At 43.0% G+C, this 18,946-nt stretch overlaps 1 protein-coding gene across 6 annotated transcripts in view; it reads right to left on the reverse strand.

Annotated features, from left to right (window-relative positions):
* The window catches only part of RASGEF1B (RasGEF domain family member 1B), a 363,583-nt gene that overhangs the window by 20,817 nt on the left and 323,820 nt on the right, over positions 1-18,946 (reverse strand). For 4 of the 6 annotated variants that reach the window (XM_021718719.1, XM_008070344.1, XM_008070345.2 and 1 more), the window contains 3 exons: positions 7,542-7,724; positions 5,153-5,275; positions 4,650-4,787 (listed from right to left, as the gene is read on the reverse strand). In XM_021718719.1, coding sequence (XP_021574394.1) covers positions 4,650-4,787; positions 5,153-5,275; positions 7,542-7,718 — 438 coding nt within the window. In that variant the 5' untranslated portion in view covers positions 7,719-7,724. Of the gene's footprint in view, positions 1-4,649; positions 4,788-5,152; positions 5,276-7,541; positions 7,725-12,538; positions 12,679-18,946 lie in introns of all 6 variants that reach the window. The other 2 variants (XM_021718720.1, XM_021718721.1) reach the window with 2 other exon arrangements.

An 18,946-nucleotide genomic window follows, 5' to 3' on the forward strand; every position in this document is an offset into this window, starting at 1 on the left:
TTGCCGGAGCCCAGCAGGTCGAGTGTGCGGTGACTGGGAGCGGCCACTGCACTCCAGTCTGGGCGACAGATTGAGACTCCAACTCAAAAAATAAAAAAGAAAGGTCACTCAGAAGACCACCAACAACTCATTTTAAAGTATCACCTGTCAAGCTACATCTCAGCAGCTCCCCCATGTGTGTTATCATTCCTACATTGTGTCCCCTGTACCCAACCCTGCCCAGGTCCCCACAAAAAACACTCAAGTCAGAAATTTCTCTTCAGGTTACCCCTGGAGAGAGTCAGCTGAGAAGCAGTTACACACAACAAACAGCTGACAGGAAAGCTCACACCGGGTCCCACCTCTGGAGATTCTGATGGACCTGGTCGAGGGTACCTGGGTGGCACGATGTAAGCACCCCAGGTGATTCTGATGCACAGTAAAGTGTGAAAAGCCATGCTCACTCCACTACATGCTGGTGGAAGATCTTCATGCTGCACTTAAAACAATTTTTTGTTTTTCAGGGAAGAGGTAGAGGAATGGACAGTCAGGTTGCTGATGATAAAATACTGCTGATGTATCAAAATATAAGACAAAAACAGCATACAGTAGGGTACAGGGGAAAAGCTATTCAAATAACTGCTAGTTTAGCCAGGTATGGGGCCACATGCCTAAAGTCCCAGTTACTCAGGAGGCTGGGGCAGGAGGATCACTTTACAGTGAGTTATGATAGTACAACTGCACTCCAGCCTGGGCAGCACAGCAAGACTCCATCTCAAAAAGAAAAAAAGAAAAAGTGTGAGTGTGTATGTATGATGAGAGAGGAGGATATCTGTATGCAGCCTCTTTTTAAAGTTTCCTAATGCCATTTGATTCCATTTGAGAAATCAAGCTTTGTGTTGTTAAGTATGGCTCCTCACTGAGTCATGAACTGCTAAATACGTACTTACTCTTTTTTATAACTTCAAATGCCAGTGATGGTTATTACCTGGCAAATAAAGATAGAAGTTCTTATTATGAAGACCAGTCCCTTAAGGAAGAGGAAATTGCATTCTACCCACTCTAGTCATTTGTCATGTAATTCAATCATTAGTTTCAGTTCATGTTTCTTGCAGGCAAGTCCTAATAAACCACTTCATTTTGGGCAAATCCCCAGGGGAAAACATATTAAGCCAAATTATATGGAACTGTCCTGGCAGATTTAGGAGAACCCGAGTAAATTAAATATAGGACACACCTGGATTCATTTACTGCCAAAAAAAATTCCCTAATGTCTCAGGCAAGAAGCAACAAGTACCAATCCAAGCCCATATTTCTTTCAGTGGAGGGGAATAATTTTTTCCTCTTCCAGTAATTGATTTGTATGTTCTTTCCTTTCTTCATTCATTCATTCAAACACAAGGAATTAAGGATCCCATGTTGAACAAAGAGGGCACAGTGGGCATTATAATGGGAATATAAAATAAAAAAGCAAGCCCAGTCAACCCCAGGCATCCTCAGGGGAACAGAACAGCACCACGACCTACCTTGGCCACCAAAATCTGTGGGTTGCTCAAGTCCCTCATATAAAATGGTGTCATATTTGCATATAACCTATGCGCATCTCTATAAACTTTGTGTACTTCGAATCATCTCTAGATTTCTTATAATACCTAATACAATGTCAATGCTATATAAATAATTGTTATACCATATTGTTTAGGGAAGAATGACAAGGAAAACATCTGTACATATTCCATAGAGATGCCATTTTTTTTTCAAACATTTTCAATCCGAGGTTGGCTGAATTCATGGATGTGGAAGCCATGAACATGAATGGTTGACTAGAATTACTAATCACAGAGTACTTACTGCAAGTGCTATGAAGGAAAGGGTGGTAAGAACCCATAAAGGGAGGGGACATGATCACAGCTGGGGTGTTGAGGGAAGGTCTCTGAGGAGCCACTCAAGCACATGACAGATCACGATCCTGCCAAGCAAAGACCTGGAGAAAGGGCATCCACTGCCCAATTTTAGAGCTGACACAGACATTAGCACAGGGTGGTAACCTCTGTGATCTATACAGATGAGGAAGGAGCAAGGAGTTTAAAGAACTAGCCAAAGCACTCTCGGGTCAACTAGCTGCCAGCTTTGGACCTGACTTCTGAATACTGGATGGAACTAGCCAAAGAAACGACGTCCCTCTGTGACATTCAACCTCATTGAGGCAGGTGGCACTTCTCCACTCAATCCTCAGTGTAATCGATTCCTCAGCGAGACTAGGATTACCTTCTCATGTCTTTCCATGCTCTAAACCCTCTGAGCTTCTTAAAGTTTATATCAAGACTATGTTATTAGCACAGGAGTGCTGATGAGAGCCAGGATCAGAAGTAGGGCGGCCTTGGCCTCAGTTCCACCCAAATCCTGGCTGGCTTGATCCTGTGAAACAGGAAGACCAGATCTCACCCAGGACACAGACAGAAATGATTTCACTTTGACTTCCAGGACAAGAAGGACCAACAGCCACCCACTTGGCACTTTCTTTTTCTTTCTTTCTTTCTTTCTTTTTTTTTTTTTTGAGTTGAAATCTTACTCCATCACCCAGGCTGGAGTGTAGTGGCACACATGCTCACGGCCACCCCAGCATCGACTTGCTAGGCTCTAGCAATCCTTCCACCTCAGCCTTCCAAGTAGCCAGAAGTACAGGTGCGTGCTACCATGCCTGACTAATTTTTTTTTTATTGTAGAGACAAGGTCTTCCAAGTTGCCTCACTGGTCTCAAACCCGCAGGGTCAGGCAATTCATTCATCTCAGTCTCCCAATGTTCTGGGATTACAGGCTGAGCCACTGAGCCCGGCCTGGCATTTTCAAAACATGATTTTATCTTTAAAATACATAAAATATGTATGTTATATATTAAGGTGTTTCTTTTAAAAAGGCAACAGAGGGAAGGTAAGGTGTATATAGCTACCTAACTAAACTGAAATGAAAAGCTGTCTGACTTAGGTCTCAGCCTTTATGCATGGAAAAGCCCTCATGATGCCACTAATCTTTGAACAGTTTGTCATAAACCAAGGTCACTGAGCCACCATCGACCCTGCCAAGTAACTCAACAGCTGACCCCTCTATCATAAGATTTACTACAAAAATGCATGGTGATGCTTCACTCTTGTGAGTGAGGGACCTATTATCAATTCATACTTGGCTAAAACCATAACAGGCACACCAGCAAAATTATTATAATGGTCATAACTTGCGAAATGACTCAGGAAATGACTCATTCAGCCTTGCAGAAATAATGGCTGTCTTGAGCACCTGGGTTCAATATAATGCCATAAAGTAACAATAAAAGGGTTAATTTCATTTTCATGAGTAGAACACTGCACAGGAAAGTCAGGTATACAATTTTCAAGTGCTCATCTTAGATAATTTTAGCCTTATTTTTTTAAGTGGGGAGAATGGGAATTAAAATGTATCCACAAGAATTAGAACAGATAGGGTGTCTTATTATGTTATCTATGTAGCACACCATTGAAAGAATGAGCTCTCAAGACAAGTTATTTCTAATGGGAAAAAGTATTTAAGACAAATGAAACAAGACATCACTGCAAATGCCAAATGCTTCCTTTACTTTTTTACATGTGAAAATGTTGTATCTGTGCCTAAAAATCTTGTTTCCAGTAGCCTAAGAGCAACGCAGAAACTACAAGGCCATCCTTGCCCAACAAGTCTCAACAGAGATTCACAGTTCTCTGACTTGCTTCAAAGAGGATAACCTTGAATTTGTCCCAGCTAGTTGGCTCTTATCAAAGGCTCACTGCAGGAAGTGATGTTTATGAATGATTATCTAGGAGACTGCCTTTTAATCTTCACCTATATAGGTCCTGGCCTTGAGTCAGCTTCAGGCACCAGAAGATCGGCATCATTTCTGGGTCTTTTCTTCCTACCCCCAAAAACTACCTTTGCTAATGGATACATTCATCTTTGGCTCAGCTTTCGCCAAGGGGTATTTGCGGTAAACACTCTAGAGGGCAGTGTCCACGGATCTCATTCTGTGCCTCTGTCCAAAGTCCCTCATAAGAGAATTTTTAAAATGTTTCTTTAATGCCATGAAGGATTAGTATGACTTTCTTTTTTGTGATGAGAAGATCATATAACCTGCTGCACTTTCTCTTCATTTGCAACTTCAGCCTTCCTGTCTTACTCTAATGGCCTTCAGTGTCAACATACGTGTTTTCTTCCTTCATGACCCAGATCGTCCGTTTCTACTTATGATTCATGAATCTACTACTCATCATCTGTTATACCACTAATGGCACTGACTTTGTATCTACTAGTGTTTGTAGCTTTTACTATACCATTTGTCTAACTAGCTGCCTTGAGCCTGTTTGGAAGGAAGAAAGGTCTAAGTAAAATAAAATCAAACACACTTGCAACACAAATCCTGAGCATGAACGAACATGAACACAGCCCCAGATTAACTATGTAAAGCTCTTTATCATGCCCCTTTGAAGTGGATGTTGTAATCATCCCCACGTGACATACTCAATAGGCCAAGATGCCACAGAGAGGGCTTGCCCAGAGGCAGAGCAGGAAGGAAGCAGGGGAGACTCTGAGGCATCCTTCAATGCAATTCCCACCCAGGCTGTGCCTGGGAATTCCAGGGGCTGTGTTGAATTCAGGTTACCAACCTCCTCGCCGCTGGCTATTCGGTGAGCCAGATCTTTTAAGTTTCTCATCATTCTTTCATCCCGAAAATCATAAGGAAATGTTTCCGTCCATTCCGTAAGAAGTTGAAGGATTTTGGGTGCAATTTTTCTTATCTGGTTCTAGAAGAAAAAGCAAATTTAACTCAGTGGTATTCATCAACATGGACTATATCAAACAAATAATTACAGTATCACTGATAAATGTTTAGTGCTTTGGGATTGTAGAGGAAGCTCCCCCTCCCTCCATATCAATGCCAAGTACCACCAATTTAAGGCAGGATCTAGGAATTCCTCATAGCATTGGATGTATCCTGTGTTCTCTAGACCATTCACAATCCCCCTTGCACAGCCATGATGTATTTATGAACTTGAGCCTGGGAATAAGCTCGGGTTATTTAAGAAAACCTGCTTCCCCAAATCTAAACCATAGAATTAGCATATATAATAATTTTTAAAAACCCTGTAAATTAAAAAGGTATCATTACCTTATCACTATCAGGATCATTGAGTCTCTGATGCTCAACACACAAGTGGCAAACTTTGGCCATTAGCTCGTAGGGATGCATGAATAACCGAGAACTGAGCAGGAAGGTGAATATGTAAGTTCTCTGCAACAGAAAGAAAATCAGCATGGTTACACTGTCTCTGAAATTATCATTCCTATACAAGGTCTGACAATTAGGTTTGTGAACCAACTTAGAAAAAGTGCTCCATACCTCATTGTTGAATATCACTATGGTCACCTTCAAAAGACTCCCCTTGGGAAGTTATGCACTAACACCAGTGCCTAGTCCACCCATCAAAGCAATTTTGGAACTCTTTTTCTAGAATGACTGTCAGAGCTGTTGTTGTTACTTGTTGGGGTCTGACAATTAAGTTCGTGAACTTGTCGCATGCCCTTACATTGGCAGTACTGTACAAACAACTATTTGAACATCTGCCCTACGCACCTGATCTGGCCCCTAGTGACTTTTTTTTTCTTTACCTGAATATAAAGGAAATATTGAAAAGAAGATATTTTGATGACATTCAGGACATCAAGGGTAGTCTGATGATGGATGGCTATAAATGGTCATTCCAGAAAAAGTTCCAAAATTGCTCAGATGGGTGGACTAGACACTGGTATTGAAGCATAGATTTCCAAGGGGAGTTCTTCAAAGGTGACCATAGTGATATTCAGCAATGAGTTATGCAGTTCCTTTCCTAGGATGGTTCACGAATCTAATTGTCAGACCTTGTATGATACATCTTATTTCATTAAGTTCCCTGGATCAAGTGAATCTGCTGCAGTTTCACAAGCAATAACCACACTGTAAGACAGAGTTCTCATTTACCTTCTGATATATCCTTTCCCTTAAACCATACCAAAAATAACCAAAGAATAAGCTTGGCTCCCGAGATTATTCAGAGCACATTTCCACATTCTTCCCCAGGGAAGACACCGGGACACACAGTTTACTCCAGTAAGAGAGACTGAAATTCAGCCCAGAGAGATAAACCTAACTTAAATACAACACCCATACAGAATACAGTTCTATGGCCAAATAGTATGGTAACCCAATAGAAACCCCAAAAAATAAAATAAAATAAAAAAACAAACAAAAATCCACCCGCCTAATCCACATTCAGCTCAAGAATTCTCTAGTGTGTCTAGTCTAGCAAGTCACACTGAAGCGTTTGTGTCAGAACACTCCGAGGCAGGCTTTCAAGTCACCTATTTATTTGCTCAAAGGCTAAGCAATTTGATAAAGCACAATGTAACACTATACACTTTTCTTTAACCACATTGTCTCCCAAGAAGCCAGTAATGAAGTAGTGCTTATTTGTTATAATAGTTTCAGACTCCCAATGAAAAGAAAAATTCCATGGTTCTTTTTGTTTTGTTTTTTGTTTTATTTTCCCTTAGGCGTCTCTACTAGCCCTTAAACACTTACAGGGCTGAACAAGGGATTCCTTTTACTTTTGGTTACAAGTTTTCTCTGTGTGGCAATATATCTGAAAAACCCTATGTAACAAATCACAGAGTGATAACTCAGCAAGGAGCACTATGGTGAGTTACAGTGGCAAGCACAAACTCTCTTTTGCACACCATAGTTATTATTATAGTTTATAAAAACAAATGACTGCAGTCTCTAGATATGTTCATGAGATCTTTATCAATAATCAACTGCGTAGAATCACTAAGCTACTGAGCTCAACTCCACAGGGGCAGCTGTAGTACCAGGACAAGGAGAAAGTCAATTGCCCCAGACAGAAAACCGTGTGTGCTTGCTGGAGCTGAGGAAGACCTTCAACACTCTGCACTGTAGTGTTCTCCTCTCTGCCCTCTTGGAATTACTATAAAAAAAAATGGACAACAAATTCCCTAGATTAGAAATCACCATCTATATAAATGTGGGTCACCAAGGTAAAACAAAAGCTAATATGTCATCTGACATCCCCATCTGTGAAGAGCTGCACCTTGAGAATGAATCTCATTTACTTTTCTATGTACTTCTCTGGCTACATTCACTTTTCTTAACATGGTGATGGTCTTAGAAATAAAACATGCATGACATATTCTAGCAGTATTCAGTGTTCTGACTTTCTATTTAGAAGCTAAGGTATGCTCATGGATCAACCCTATGGATACTTCATTTGGATTATATCAGATTGCCTGCAATTCAGCACCTAGCTTGAAAAGAAACTGATATGCAGACTATCCCAGATCTGATCCCTACCCAGGTTCAATTGATCCCAAAGCATTCAATAATCAATGTGCAATTTCTAATTAGGAAAACTCAGTAATTCCGACATAATTCTGTGGCATCAATGCCTACTATACTGTACTTTCTGCTCAAGGCAGATATGTCTCAGAGGCACAGAACTACTTACATCCGGATAGTAATCCATATTAGGAACCAAGTGCTGGATGAGCGCTTCCAGAGACCCAGAGAGGAGGTTGTTGTCATGGTAATACAACCCGCCACAGCTGTCCTCGGCTGACTGATAGAGGTTTCGGTTATAACCGCTGCTGTCAAACATGGCTGAGAAGGGAGGCGTCTGAGGCATGCTTTCCTAAAAGGCATGAAAGAGAAGAAAACATAGTATCAGCAATTTGCCGTATGAAAATAAAAGTGAGCTTTAATAGACTCCATACACGCACATTAGAAAAAAGTTTAGGTCCGACACAATGTGAGAACTCATCAAGAACCAAGTCGCTCTGTAAGGACTACATGCATGCACACTCTTGAGTACCACTCTCATTCACGCAAACACCATTTGCTCCTCAGACCAAAGAATCCAACCTGGACTCAGATTCAAGTCGCCTGCTGTCATTTCAGACATATCTCACCAGGCTGCGAGAGGGGTAGAGGGACTGTGCTTGAATGGCTTTATCCCACTGAGTCACAGGTTTCCTAAGGTGGGAATGGGCAAGCCTTCAAACTGGGTAGGGAAGAGTCACCTGACATTACAAAGAGACCCAGAATTAAAAGGGAGAGAGGGAAAGAGTGAGTTAGTTTATATACATGTGTACGTATGTATGTATGCTTGTTTATACGTGTATGTATGTATGTATGAGTATGTGTATATACGTGTATGCATGAGTAATCTGTTTATACGTGTATGCATATATGCATGTATGGGTGTGTTCATGTATGTATTTATATGTTTATATGTCCGCGTGTTCATATATGCATGTGTTCGTGTGTGTATGCATGTGTTTATGTGTGTGTATCCGTGTGTGTTCATATATGAAAGCATACATGTATGCACAAGTATGCATGTATAATATATTTAGTGCTGACTCCCACCTTCCACAGGAAGATCAGGTGCTGCTGATTTTCACCCCTTTGTGTCAATTCTCCTGGGGGAGGAGTGTCTATAAAACACACATGGGCTGAAAAGGCACCTGACTTGGGGACAGAGCCCTGTGACAGTCCCAAGATGAGTCCTCCTCTCCATCTGTGCTCTGTCACTCACAGAGGCCCTGTCAGTAGGTGCGCTATAGGCCGGAGGCCACTGAGTCATGACTCGGATTTCTGGGGATGAGAGCCGGGCCTGAGACAGACTCCAGGCTGGGCAGCACATCTGACAATAGAGGCATTCAGGAGCTATGGAGATAGGGCCTCGGAGGCAGACAATGTGGGAGGCCAAGCTCCAGCCATGGGCTGGCAGGGACAAGGTGTGTGGCAGGGTAGGAGGACACAACCTGGGCTCAGCCCTCTTTCAAGATGCCAAAGTCATCTGCATGTGAATAGGGGAGGGTGTGGAGCCCTGTCTGTGAAGCCATATCCATCACTTCTGGCGCATCTGTTCCAGCCATGGCAGACGGGGACACAGCATCACAACGTGCGCACGTTCCTCAGCAGGAGGTGGCCAGGGTGGAGTGTTACAGCCAATTCAGCAGGTGAAGAAGGCATCTTGAAAAAGATGCATCCGGAATAGTAAACAGAAAAAATCCCTTCATTTCTGCGTGTCCATCCATGGCCGGGCCAGCACTGAGGGGGTTAAAGGGATCCATGAACAGATGTCCACAGAGAAGAAGGTGATCCCAAGAAACTTCTATGAGGGGATTTGTTGCTACCAGGGTCATCGTTCCTGTGTCTCTCCTCTAAGGCAGAGGTCCCCAACAACGGGGCCATGGACAGGTACTGGTCTGTGGTCTGTTAGGAACCGGGCCACACGGCAGAAGGTGAGCCATGGGCGAAAGCAAAGCTTCATCTGGATTAACAGCTGTTCCCCATCGCTCACATTACTGCCTGAGCTAGGCCTCCTGTCAGATCAGCGGGGAATTAGATTCTCATAGCAGCGTGAACCCTATTGTAAACTGTGCATGCGAGGGATCTAGGTTGCGTGCTCCTCATGAGAATCTAATGCCTGATGATCTGAGGTGGAGCTGAGGTGGTGACTGATGCCGGTGATGTCTCCCATCACCACCAGATGGGACCATCTAGTTACAGGAAAACAAAACCAGGGCTCCCAAGGATTCTACTTTATGGTGAGTTGTATAATTATTTCATTATATATTATAGTGTAATAAACTAAGTGCACAATACATGTAATGTGCTTCAATTATTCCGATATCACCCCCTCCTTGTGCATGGAAAAATTGTTTTCCATGAAACGGGTCACTGATGCAAAAAAGGTTGGGGACTGCTGCTCTAGGTTACACATGATCCCAAGAGCCAATGGACAGGAACTATGGGACTTAACATGAACACAAATGCTCTGCACACCCCCTTCATTGGCAAAATGTCATATGCAGGAACTGCGGTTAAATAAATAACGCACTCAGTGTCAACATTTTATAAGGCAGTGGACTAAGTTCACTTCTCTCCTCTTCAAATTGTGAGGTTTCTATGGGTACAATTCATGTGCAGTATAATCACTGCAAAATGGTTGTCCTTGGTGGGAAGAAAAAGAGCCAGTCTGTCCTTGCCCTGAGGAAGGCAGAACATCCCCCAACTGGGAGGCAGGGATGAAAAGCATCTAAAAGTTCCTTCTGATAAACTTGAGGGAAGACACTCTCTAGATTTGGCTTGAAAATCTAGCTGGCTTTAAAAAGCTTCAGATGGTTGTAGCCACACGGTGTCCTTCACAGGCAGGATAAGGAGTGGAACTCAGTCTGTCATGCCCTTGGAGTTGGGAATTGTTCTGTCAGGAACCATGAATATATTCCTTCATTTAACACCTACTCAGCCTGGAGCTGTGGCTCATGCCTGTAATTCCAGCACTTTGAGAAGCGCAGGTGAGAGAACTGCCTGAGCCTGAGGGTTCGAGACCAGCCTGGGCAACATGGCAAGAGTTGTCTCCACGATAAATAAATAATCAGCCAGGCATGGTGGCACATGCCTGTAGTTCCAGTTACTTGGGAGGCTGAGTATTGTCTGAGCCCAGCAGGTTGAGACTCTGACAGTGAGACTCTGACTCAAATAAACAAACAAAAAACCCCAAACCAACCAAGCAAAAAAAAAAAAACACCTACTCATTGCTACTGAAACCATTATAAGAAAGTGCTCTTAGAAGATGGTGGGCCAGGATTTGGGAAGTCCAGAAAATCAAAAAATGATAAATACTCAAAGGGACCATCAAAATCATCTACTCTGGGATATGGACACAAATCTCATCTCCCTTTCCAAGTTCACCAGTGAGCAGTGGCAGTCCAGGGGCCCAAAGATGAGCAGAGAGGACTTGGAAGCTGTAGCTCAGTGGGAGGACAGGAGTTGGGTCCTGAGACCTTAGCAATGACCACAAAACAATCACCAACAAGCCTAGCCTGGGTGCCATCATAACCCAGTCCCACCTCCTTGGTTTATAAATATGAGAACAGAGACCCAAAGAGGTGACGTGACCAGGCTAAGATGTAGGAAGACATACTGTAGGAAGAGATTATGCCACAGATCTCTTTTCTGCCTCCTAAGTGGCCCTAAGTGACCTTGCTAAACAGTTGACTTCACCTTTCCATGAGCCACCATAATTGTTGAACTTGCACAAGTCAAACTCAAATGCCAGGACTCAAGTCACTTCAAGAGAACCCAGACTCTTGTTTTTGCACAACAGTCATAACTTCCACCTCCCATACACTCACGACGGCGTCCTTTAATTCCTGAAGCCCTCTTCTTTGTGTTAGTCACACCTTCTTGCTGCAGAATCCATGTGCTGGGAAGGTCTCTGCACGCCATGGGCCTTTCTCTCTCTGCACCCCCCTCAAGGTCTCTCTCCTAAGATTGTGATATGGAAGGCCCCGAGGACTTCACAGGCTCTACTAGTGTCACAGCGTGCTGACTACAAATGCCATCTGCCAGGCATCCTCATCCTTTTTCGACTGTATAAGCAGCTGAGGTTCAGAAAAACTGAAATAATCCACTTGGGACTACACACAAGTAAGGGACAGTGAGAGTAGGGTGTCAGGGTGAGGTCTTCAGATTCCAGGCTCAACAATCATTATACTACATCATGTTATACTGCAAATGATCTTCTCTGAACTTCTAATGTTTAACTGTCAAGTGAAAATCCTGTCAGTCTGTCCCCAATTATAGGTTATTAGAATAATTTATACGTTTTACATGTTCTGCATGAACCCTTGCTCCAAAGACATATTAATACCACTCATTACTCATTAAAAAGTCAGACTGTCAACAGCGGTATTTAAACACCTGACCTTTGCAGTCAAAGCCCAGTCTCATCTAGACATAGAGATACCAGAAATTCTAACAGATACTTTAAAGAACATTGTAGCATATTCAAAAATGGGATGCATGTAAACAGTCAAATGATAAGAAAACATACTTAACTGACAGTGTTTCTTTAGCAATATGAAATGACAGAGTATCTTATAATGGATGGTTTCTTAGAGTCAATGAAATACAGTTATATTTTTGTTGGTATGTACTTCATGGACATCCAGCAAAAACTTTTTTTTTTTTTGAGTTGGAGCCTCACTCTGTTGCCCAGACTGGAGTGCAGTGGCCACTCCCGGCCTGCTGGGCTCTGGCAATCCTTCCACCTCAGCCTTCCAAGTAGCTGGAACTACAGGCACGTGCTACCACACCCGGCTAATTTTTTGATTTATTGTAGAGATGAGGTCTCGCCAAGTTACCCAGGCGAGTCTCGAACCCACGGGCTCAGGCAATCCACTTACCTCGGCCTCCCAAAGTGCTGGCATTACAGGCCGAGCCACTGAGCCCGGCCAGCAAAAACTTTTAATGAAAAAAATGACCCAAACAAAAATCATGGGTCCCAGGATTCATCACCCATTGCTGGAAAATCTCTAACCAGTGGCCCATCTGTTGTTTTCTGAAGGATCAATGCCTGTGTGATGAACACATTTGGTAAATGGGAAGCAAAGTCCACAGAACAGAACAGAAAGTTCTGCTTGCTAAACACACCTTTAAACACCTAGGAAGACACACGAAGTGGCTTTTCTTCTCTCAGGTATGTTCTCTCTTTTGACCACATCAAGGGTTGCTGTTTGTTTAAGTATTGCTCAGGGTTGATGCCTGGGTCTTTCGTTCTAACTGCTTCAGTTCTGGAGTTGAAAAGTAAGGCACAGAAGATCAAATGTTGGCTTAATTCTTGTTAAGAAAATAAATCCAGTACCCAAAGTGCTGGACAAGAAAATTCAGAGACGTGCTGGCCCCAGACACCACCACCATCAGGAGTCACTTCCTGATGGTTTCTCCAGAGAAGGAAGGCTAATCATGTGGCCGCTCTCACCCACAGCTTCTTCCTGTCTCTTCCCACCAGCCTAGTCCTCACGCCTTCCTTTCAGCGGCCACAACTAGCGCTCTCTGCCTCTGGGGTCCCATAAGCACTCAAACCACTCCACTCTATATTTTCCAATGCAGCCTCTCCCCCTTTGCATCCTTTCTCAACACAGATTTTATCCACTCAATATATCTATCAATGGAAACCAGAGAACCAAAACTCGTGTTTATGAAAAATGGACTCTTCTCCAAACTTAGCATGACAGAGCATCAAGTTAAACACAGGCATCAAGTTACCATGAAGTCCAACAGCAAGTCGTTAATTCTTTGGAAATAGAGTGACTTGTATGAAACACATGGAAAAGCTGCTGACTTTATTCAAATCTCACCAATAACACATTAAGTAGAGGCAGGCTGATCTCCAAAGCAATTTCTACTCACCTCCAAAGTTTCACTTGTAAAGCAGTGCTTCACAACTCACAACATACCTATTCAGCTGGTGGCTCTTAACTTTTTAGAGAGATCACAACCCTCTCCTCACCCCTCCTCACCAGAGAAGCATACCACAAGTCTGAAAATACTTTCAGAGAGTCCATAGACCCCAGACGAAGAAGTACCCATGTGGGCCTATAAGGATCTAGATGCCTTCTCTACCCCAGATTGTACCACATCGTGGCTCTGAAGGCAGCCTTGGCCTCACATATTTAAGACTGGCTCCTTAGAAATCATGGAATACTTGTATTTTCAGGAAGTACTAATCAACTCGATGTAAAGAGAGTACAATAATGACAATTCTTTTGGTTTGTGTAGAGCCACTGAAATAGGTGTTTGTTTTGGCTTTTTCATTGTTATTTTGTGCTTAAATTGAGGCAGCACTTTGGGGTGGGGAGAGATGCCATGAGGCAACAGGAAACAGATTCTGGTTTCTAAAAGCAACAAACCTGGCTAAAAGAAAATTCAGAATCACCAAAATTAGCACAGAGATGACAGGTTATGCTGCAAAGCTTTCCAACAGGAAGTAAGGACATATACAACCCAGGTATACAAGATGAGCGATCTTTCTTAAAATTAATTTAGAAAGCTGAAAAGTTAGTTGACAGACGAGACATCTTAGAGAGGCAACTAATTTGGTCACAAAGATAGATCGTGTTCTTTCAAGGACCCTGAAGAAGTGCAGCCTGCCATTGATCCAGCAGCCAGAAAGCCAGCTCTGAGTGATTTACGGGATGAATGGGTTTGAAAGGCATGCCTAATGGTCTCAAGCCCGCTGGAGCACCAGATGAAAAGCTGCCTTTCTCTGAATAGCAGACAGTGCTGGAATTAGCAACTGCCTTTGCACAACGTTATTTATGAAGAGGCAGGTGCACCAGGATGAGGTGGTTTCAGGTGACAATTCCAATTGGAAAAGAGGCTGAGGAGAAGGCAGGGATGGGAACTAAATCAAAAGTCTTCCCTCAACGTCTGCTGGAAGTGCATCATAAATCTCTACCAGAACGTCAGGTCAGCGCTCCCTTTACACTCAGGATAGGATGGAAAATGGAGGCGTCAAAGGATAAAGTTGTTTTCCTTCCACCCTTGTTTCATCATAGAGTGCTTTGATGACACAGTTAGCAAGTCCAGTGCCTTTATGGTGACCACAATGCTTAGCTTCTGTTCAGATGCGGGCATGCGTCCCCATTCAAGAAAAGCAACCACCACCACCCTGGAGTAGACAAGGCCTCCCTATCTCAGCCAGACTCGGAGAGCTGTTTGTCAGTCGGCAGAGGTTTAATGTAACATCCTAGAATTATTGGTCCCTCAGTTACCATCTAGACTCCAGAGAAAACCTGCACCTTGGCGAGACACATCTCCAACAATGCATGTCTTTCCCTCTGGATGTGAGTTACATAGAGCTGAGTTAGAAGTACACATTTCAGCTTCACTCCAGTTGGTAGCTCAAAGCTTTCAGCCTCCTTTGGGCACTGCCAGATCTTAGAATACAAAGACTGATGGCACCTTGTGGGATGTATTCAACTATGGATTTGAGCCAGAGGAAAGACGAAGCCCAGGTTTCCGATGCTATCTAAAATAAGGCTTATTTTGAGCTTGAAAATGTCTGGAAGATTATCTTCTCCTGTCAGTAGACCTTCGGGCAGAGATTTCGAACAGTATCTCTGGAAATTGTAGAAATGCTACACCTTTGCTAACCTCCTTGGAAAAAAGAGGCATTGTGTTGAGAGGGCAAACAACACCAAGCTGACAACTCAGAACTGACTCATTTCTTTGGCATGTGAACAAAAAAAAGTAAGGGACTCCAAGACAAGCACATTCTTCTGAACTGAGTTTCAAAGGCTTAGGAGAGCTCATGGTTAAGGGAGGAAAAGTCAGTATTTTTGAGGAAGGAAGATCCTCTTTTTCACCAAAATAAAATGGTGAGATTAGTCCTGATCTGACTTACAGGTGTCCATATAAAAATGACTGTGCATTTTGCTTGATTTGTCCTAGATCTACTTTGAAAATTCTTTACTAGTTCCCAATTGATGGAGGAAAGGGATTCAAATTCAAATACTGATTATCTTTGGTTTTCCTGGGGGGAAAAAAGAAACAAAAGTAACAACAACAAAAACCCAAAGATAATATTTGTCATCTTTTGTCTTTGGGAGATGTTATTAGCAGCTTATTAAAACACAAATGACATTTCAGGTCATGGTCTGAAGATTCATTTCATTTCTTTCTATGAGGTAAATCTTTCCGGGGTGGGAACTGAACGCACAACATTCTTCAGACATTCATGGCTTCTCCTCAGCTCCCCATCCATGCAGCTCCCGAGCTCCCCAGTAGATGGCTCCTCGTGCCTTGTCTTTGAAAGGTTCCATGCTTTCCAGAAGTAAGAGCTGGTGCCCATTTGGCAAAGCAGAAGAAGGGCAACTAGAGTTCTGGGAAAAAATACTGAAATTTGGTGTTTATCATCTTGGCACATTCTTGGACTCAGGGAACTGGCCATAGGTAAAGACGTGTATGGGGTAATAATGCGAGTTGATCCTACTCCTTATGTCTTAGATGCCCATCAATGATGAGAATTGAACATTTCATTTCACAGAGGAATAAAATGATCCTTTGGATCGTCGAAATGATCAGTAGCTAATTAAATGTTGCTACCAAGAATTTTCTGGAAGACTGGAAGTGTTTCTCTCTTGCACTGTCCAATGCAGGAGCCACAAGTAACCACTGAACATTTGAAATGTAACTTGAGCAACTGAGAAACTGATTTTTAAATTTTAACACACTTAAACGTAGATACTCCCACGTGGCCGGTGGCTACACACTGATGCACAGACATGAGGAGCTGAATCTCCTTTTATACAACAGGTCTCAAGGCGAGTTACAGAACACCATGTGGGAGCATTCCTTATTAAAAGGTGGGTTGGTTTTCATATATCCAATTCATCTCAGCAGAAAAATGATCTGATACTTTATGAGGACATTTATTTTAAAAAGTAGCAGTCTCTATTTATATTTATTAGGTAACATGGTTCATGGGATCATTTTATTTTTTGGCTGCAGGTTTTTGAAAACCAGGCTTTACTCCTTCCCTCCTCCATTCTTCTCTTAGATCAATGGAGAGATATCGGTAGTCTATAAAGTGTCATCCTTTCTTATCAGACTACCTTGTATTTTTCTCTGTGTTCAGCTAATTTTCTTACCAGGATTTCCTAATAAAGTTTGAATCCACTGAATAATTTCCAGGTATAGGCACACCTTTAAATGAAATAAATATATAAACCTAAGAAAAAATGATGGATCCGAAGAGAATTTTTAAAATGTAGGAGACAGTAGACACTAACTTCTTAAACCAAAAAACTATATATATATGTTTTTGACCCAAACTTGTTGATAAGTAGTAATTCTTACTACTCACGCATGAAGAAAAATAAAGGTAAAGTACGATTTTAAAAAGAAAATATTAAATCTGTATATAAATTCTTCAATAAAAGGAAATGTCACTCTTCTCTCTTCAATTCCATGTATGCAGAAAGCAGCTGAACATCTAACTATGGGTCACATCCCTCTACAAGGGTCAGCCCCCACACAGAGTTCACATGCATGATGTGACTGCACCACGGAATAAGGAGTTACAATGGAGCCAGAAGAAACCCACAGACCACTTGGAGCAGCCCCACATCGATTTCCCAGACACTGCAGGCCGAGGGAGGGAGTAAGTGGTCAGGGTTCCATGTCAGCCACAACCCAAGTCTCCTTACTTCCAGGGTGAGAATCTGCCCACAGCACTGGGCTACAACATCTGTCCCTTGAGGATAACTTAAGGCTGCCTGGATCTGAAGAACGAAAGAAAGGACGACTATAGTTCTGAAAGAGTAAAGGGGTAGGAAGGCAATGCCTGAATTCAGTCACTAACAATACAAATGCCATAAATCTTAAATAGCATTTTCAATAGTACAATCTGCCTCTCTGGGACATCACAAAATGTTTTGATAGCTTTCCCATTTATTATTTGCAGCATCGGTGTCAAGATTCTCAATCACATTTTCAGGGATTCCAGGTTTTTCTCCCAAGCAAGGGAGAATACACTTCTCTCCCTCATCTCCTTGCCAAGGAGGTTCCTCCTAGGGTCATGCAATGTTCCTCCCAAGTCCAGTCCCTCCATGTGGCCCTCAGAGACTGAGAGGCTGAATCTCACCAAGCACCCAGGGCATCCCCTTCTCCCCTTCAATTTCCCCACCATTTCTCTTTTCCCCAGATGGGTGTCATTCAACTGGTTTTATTTGGCCTACTGTACTCTATTAACTAGTAGCTAATTTTAGAGTGTAAGAATACAATAGTCTAAAAAATACATATGATTAAGAAACAATACTTAGAAACACCGTGAGACCTCCCTCTAAGAATCTCTGAGTTGAGCTGCTAAGCTGGGGTGAAGGAGTAGGGGAAAGCATGTAAAAGCTTTCTGGAAATCCTCTTCTCCTAGCGACAGTATGCTTCCAGGCACCAGGTGTGGAAGCAGGATTGAAAATGCAGCACAGGATAAATGAATCCTGAGAATTTAACACTTTATTAGACCACGGGAAAGTGCAAGGCCAGTAGGTTCAGGAGTCAGAAATGTTGCCACCTCTAGGAAAACAAAGAATAAACCAACGTGTAGTGGAAGAATGCCCATAGGAAACTTGCTAATCAGGATTGATCTCGTCTTCACTGGCAAACCTGCTTGAAAGGCATCCTATGGCACTCTGGCAAACCCTGATTTCTGTCAAAAGTGCCCCAAGGTCCTCACTAGCTCAGCCACTGTCCCCCACTTAAAAAAAATTAAATCACTGTTACTGATAAGGTTTAACAAGCTGTCATTCTGTTTTTCTGTTATGAAAACCTCAATAGCCAAGAGTTATTTTTATTTCTTTTTTTAGAAATCAAGTCTGTATTTACTCTAACCCTCATGTGACCAGTTCTCTCCCCAAAATCTCCAATCAGATGCATACTCTGAACTGTCCACCTCCTTGTCTCCTAGCAGAGGTGTACCACCAGGGTCTGAGGATGCTTTAAATCAAGGCATAGCCACCCTACACAAGCTCCAGCCTCAGCTTTCAGAAGGAAAGAATGATTGTTCATCCCCTGAGTGTGACTGTGCCAGACGACGATCAGGAGCGCAGCACCCTGATCTCTGGACGCTTCCCCTTGTTCACCCAGCTCAGGGACTCTCCCTGGCCAGAGAGATCATCAGGGCTAAATATAGATCCACACACAGCAACAGTTCCTGACCGGCATCACATGGTGCCGCTGACGAAGGCCTCCTTGGAGACCGTTCGACAAAACACACACACACATTTGTGTGCATATTCATCCATACACACAACACATCCATCCAATTCATCAGAAGACGGACACATCCCCATTCCGAGGGGAAATCGCCGCCTGGGCAGCCTGTTTGTGCCGTTTGCCACACTCGCCAACCTGGGCACTATCAGGAGACTGAGCTGCGTGGCTTTGGCCTGAGCTGCGCCAGTGTGGCTGAGCTCAGGTGGCGAGCAATTCTCAGGTGATGCGCGCGCGCGCGCACACACAGACACACAGACACACACACACACACACACACACACACAC

Source organism: Carlito syrichta, unplaced genomic scaffold (assembly GCF_000164805.1).
Source record: "Carlito syrichta isolate Samal-C Ts95f unplaced genomic scaffold, Tarsius_syrichta-2.0.1 Scaffold313359, whole genome shotgun sequence".
NCBI lineage: Eukaryota > Metazoa > Chordata > Mammalia > Primates > Tarsiidae > Carlito > Carlito syrichta.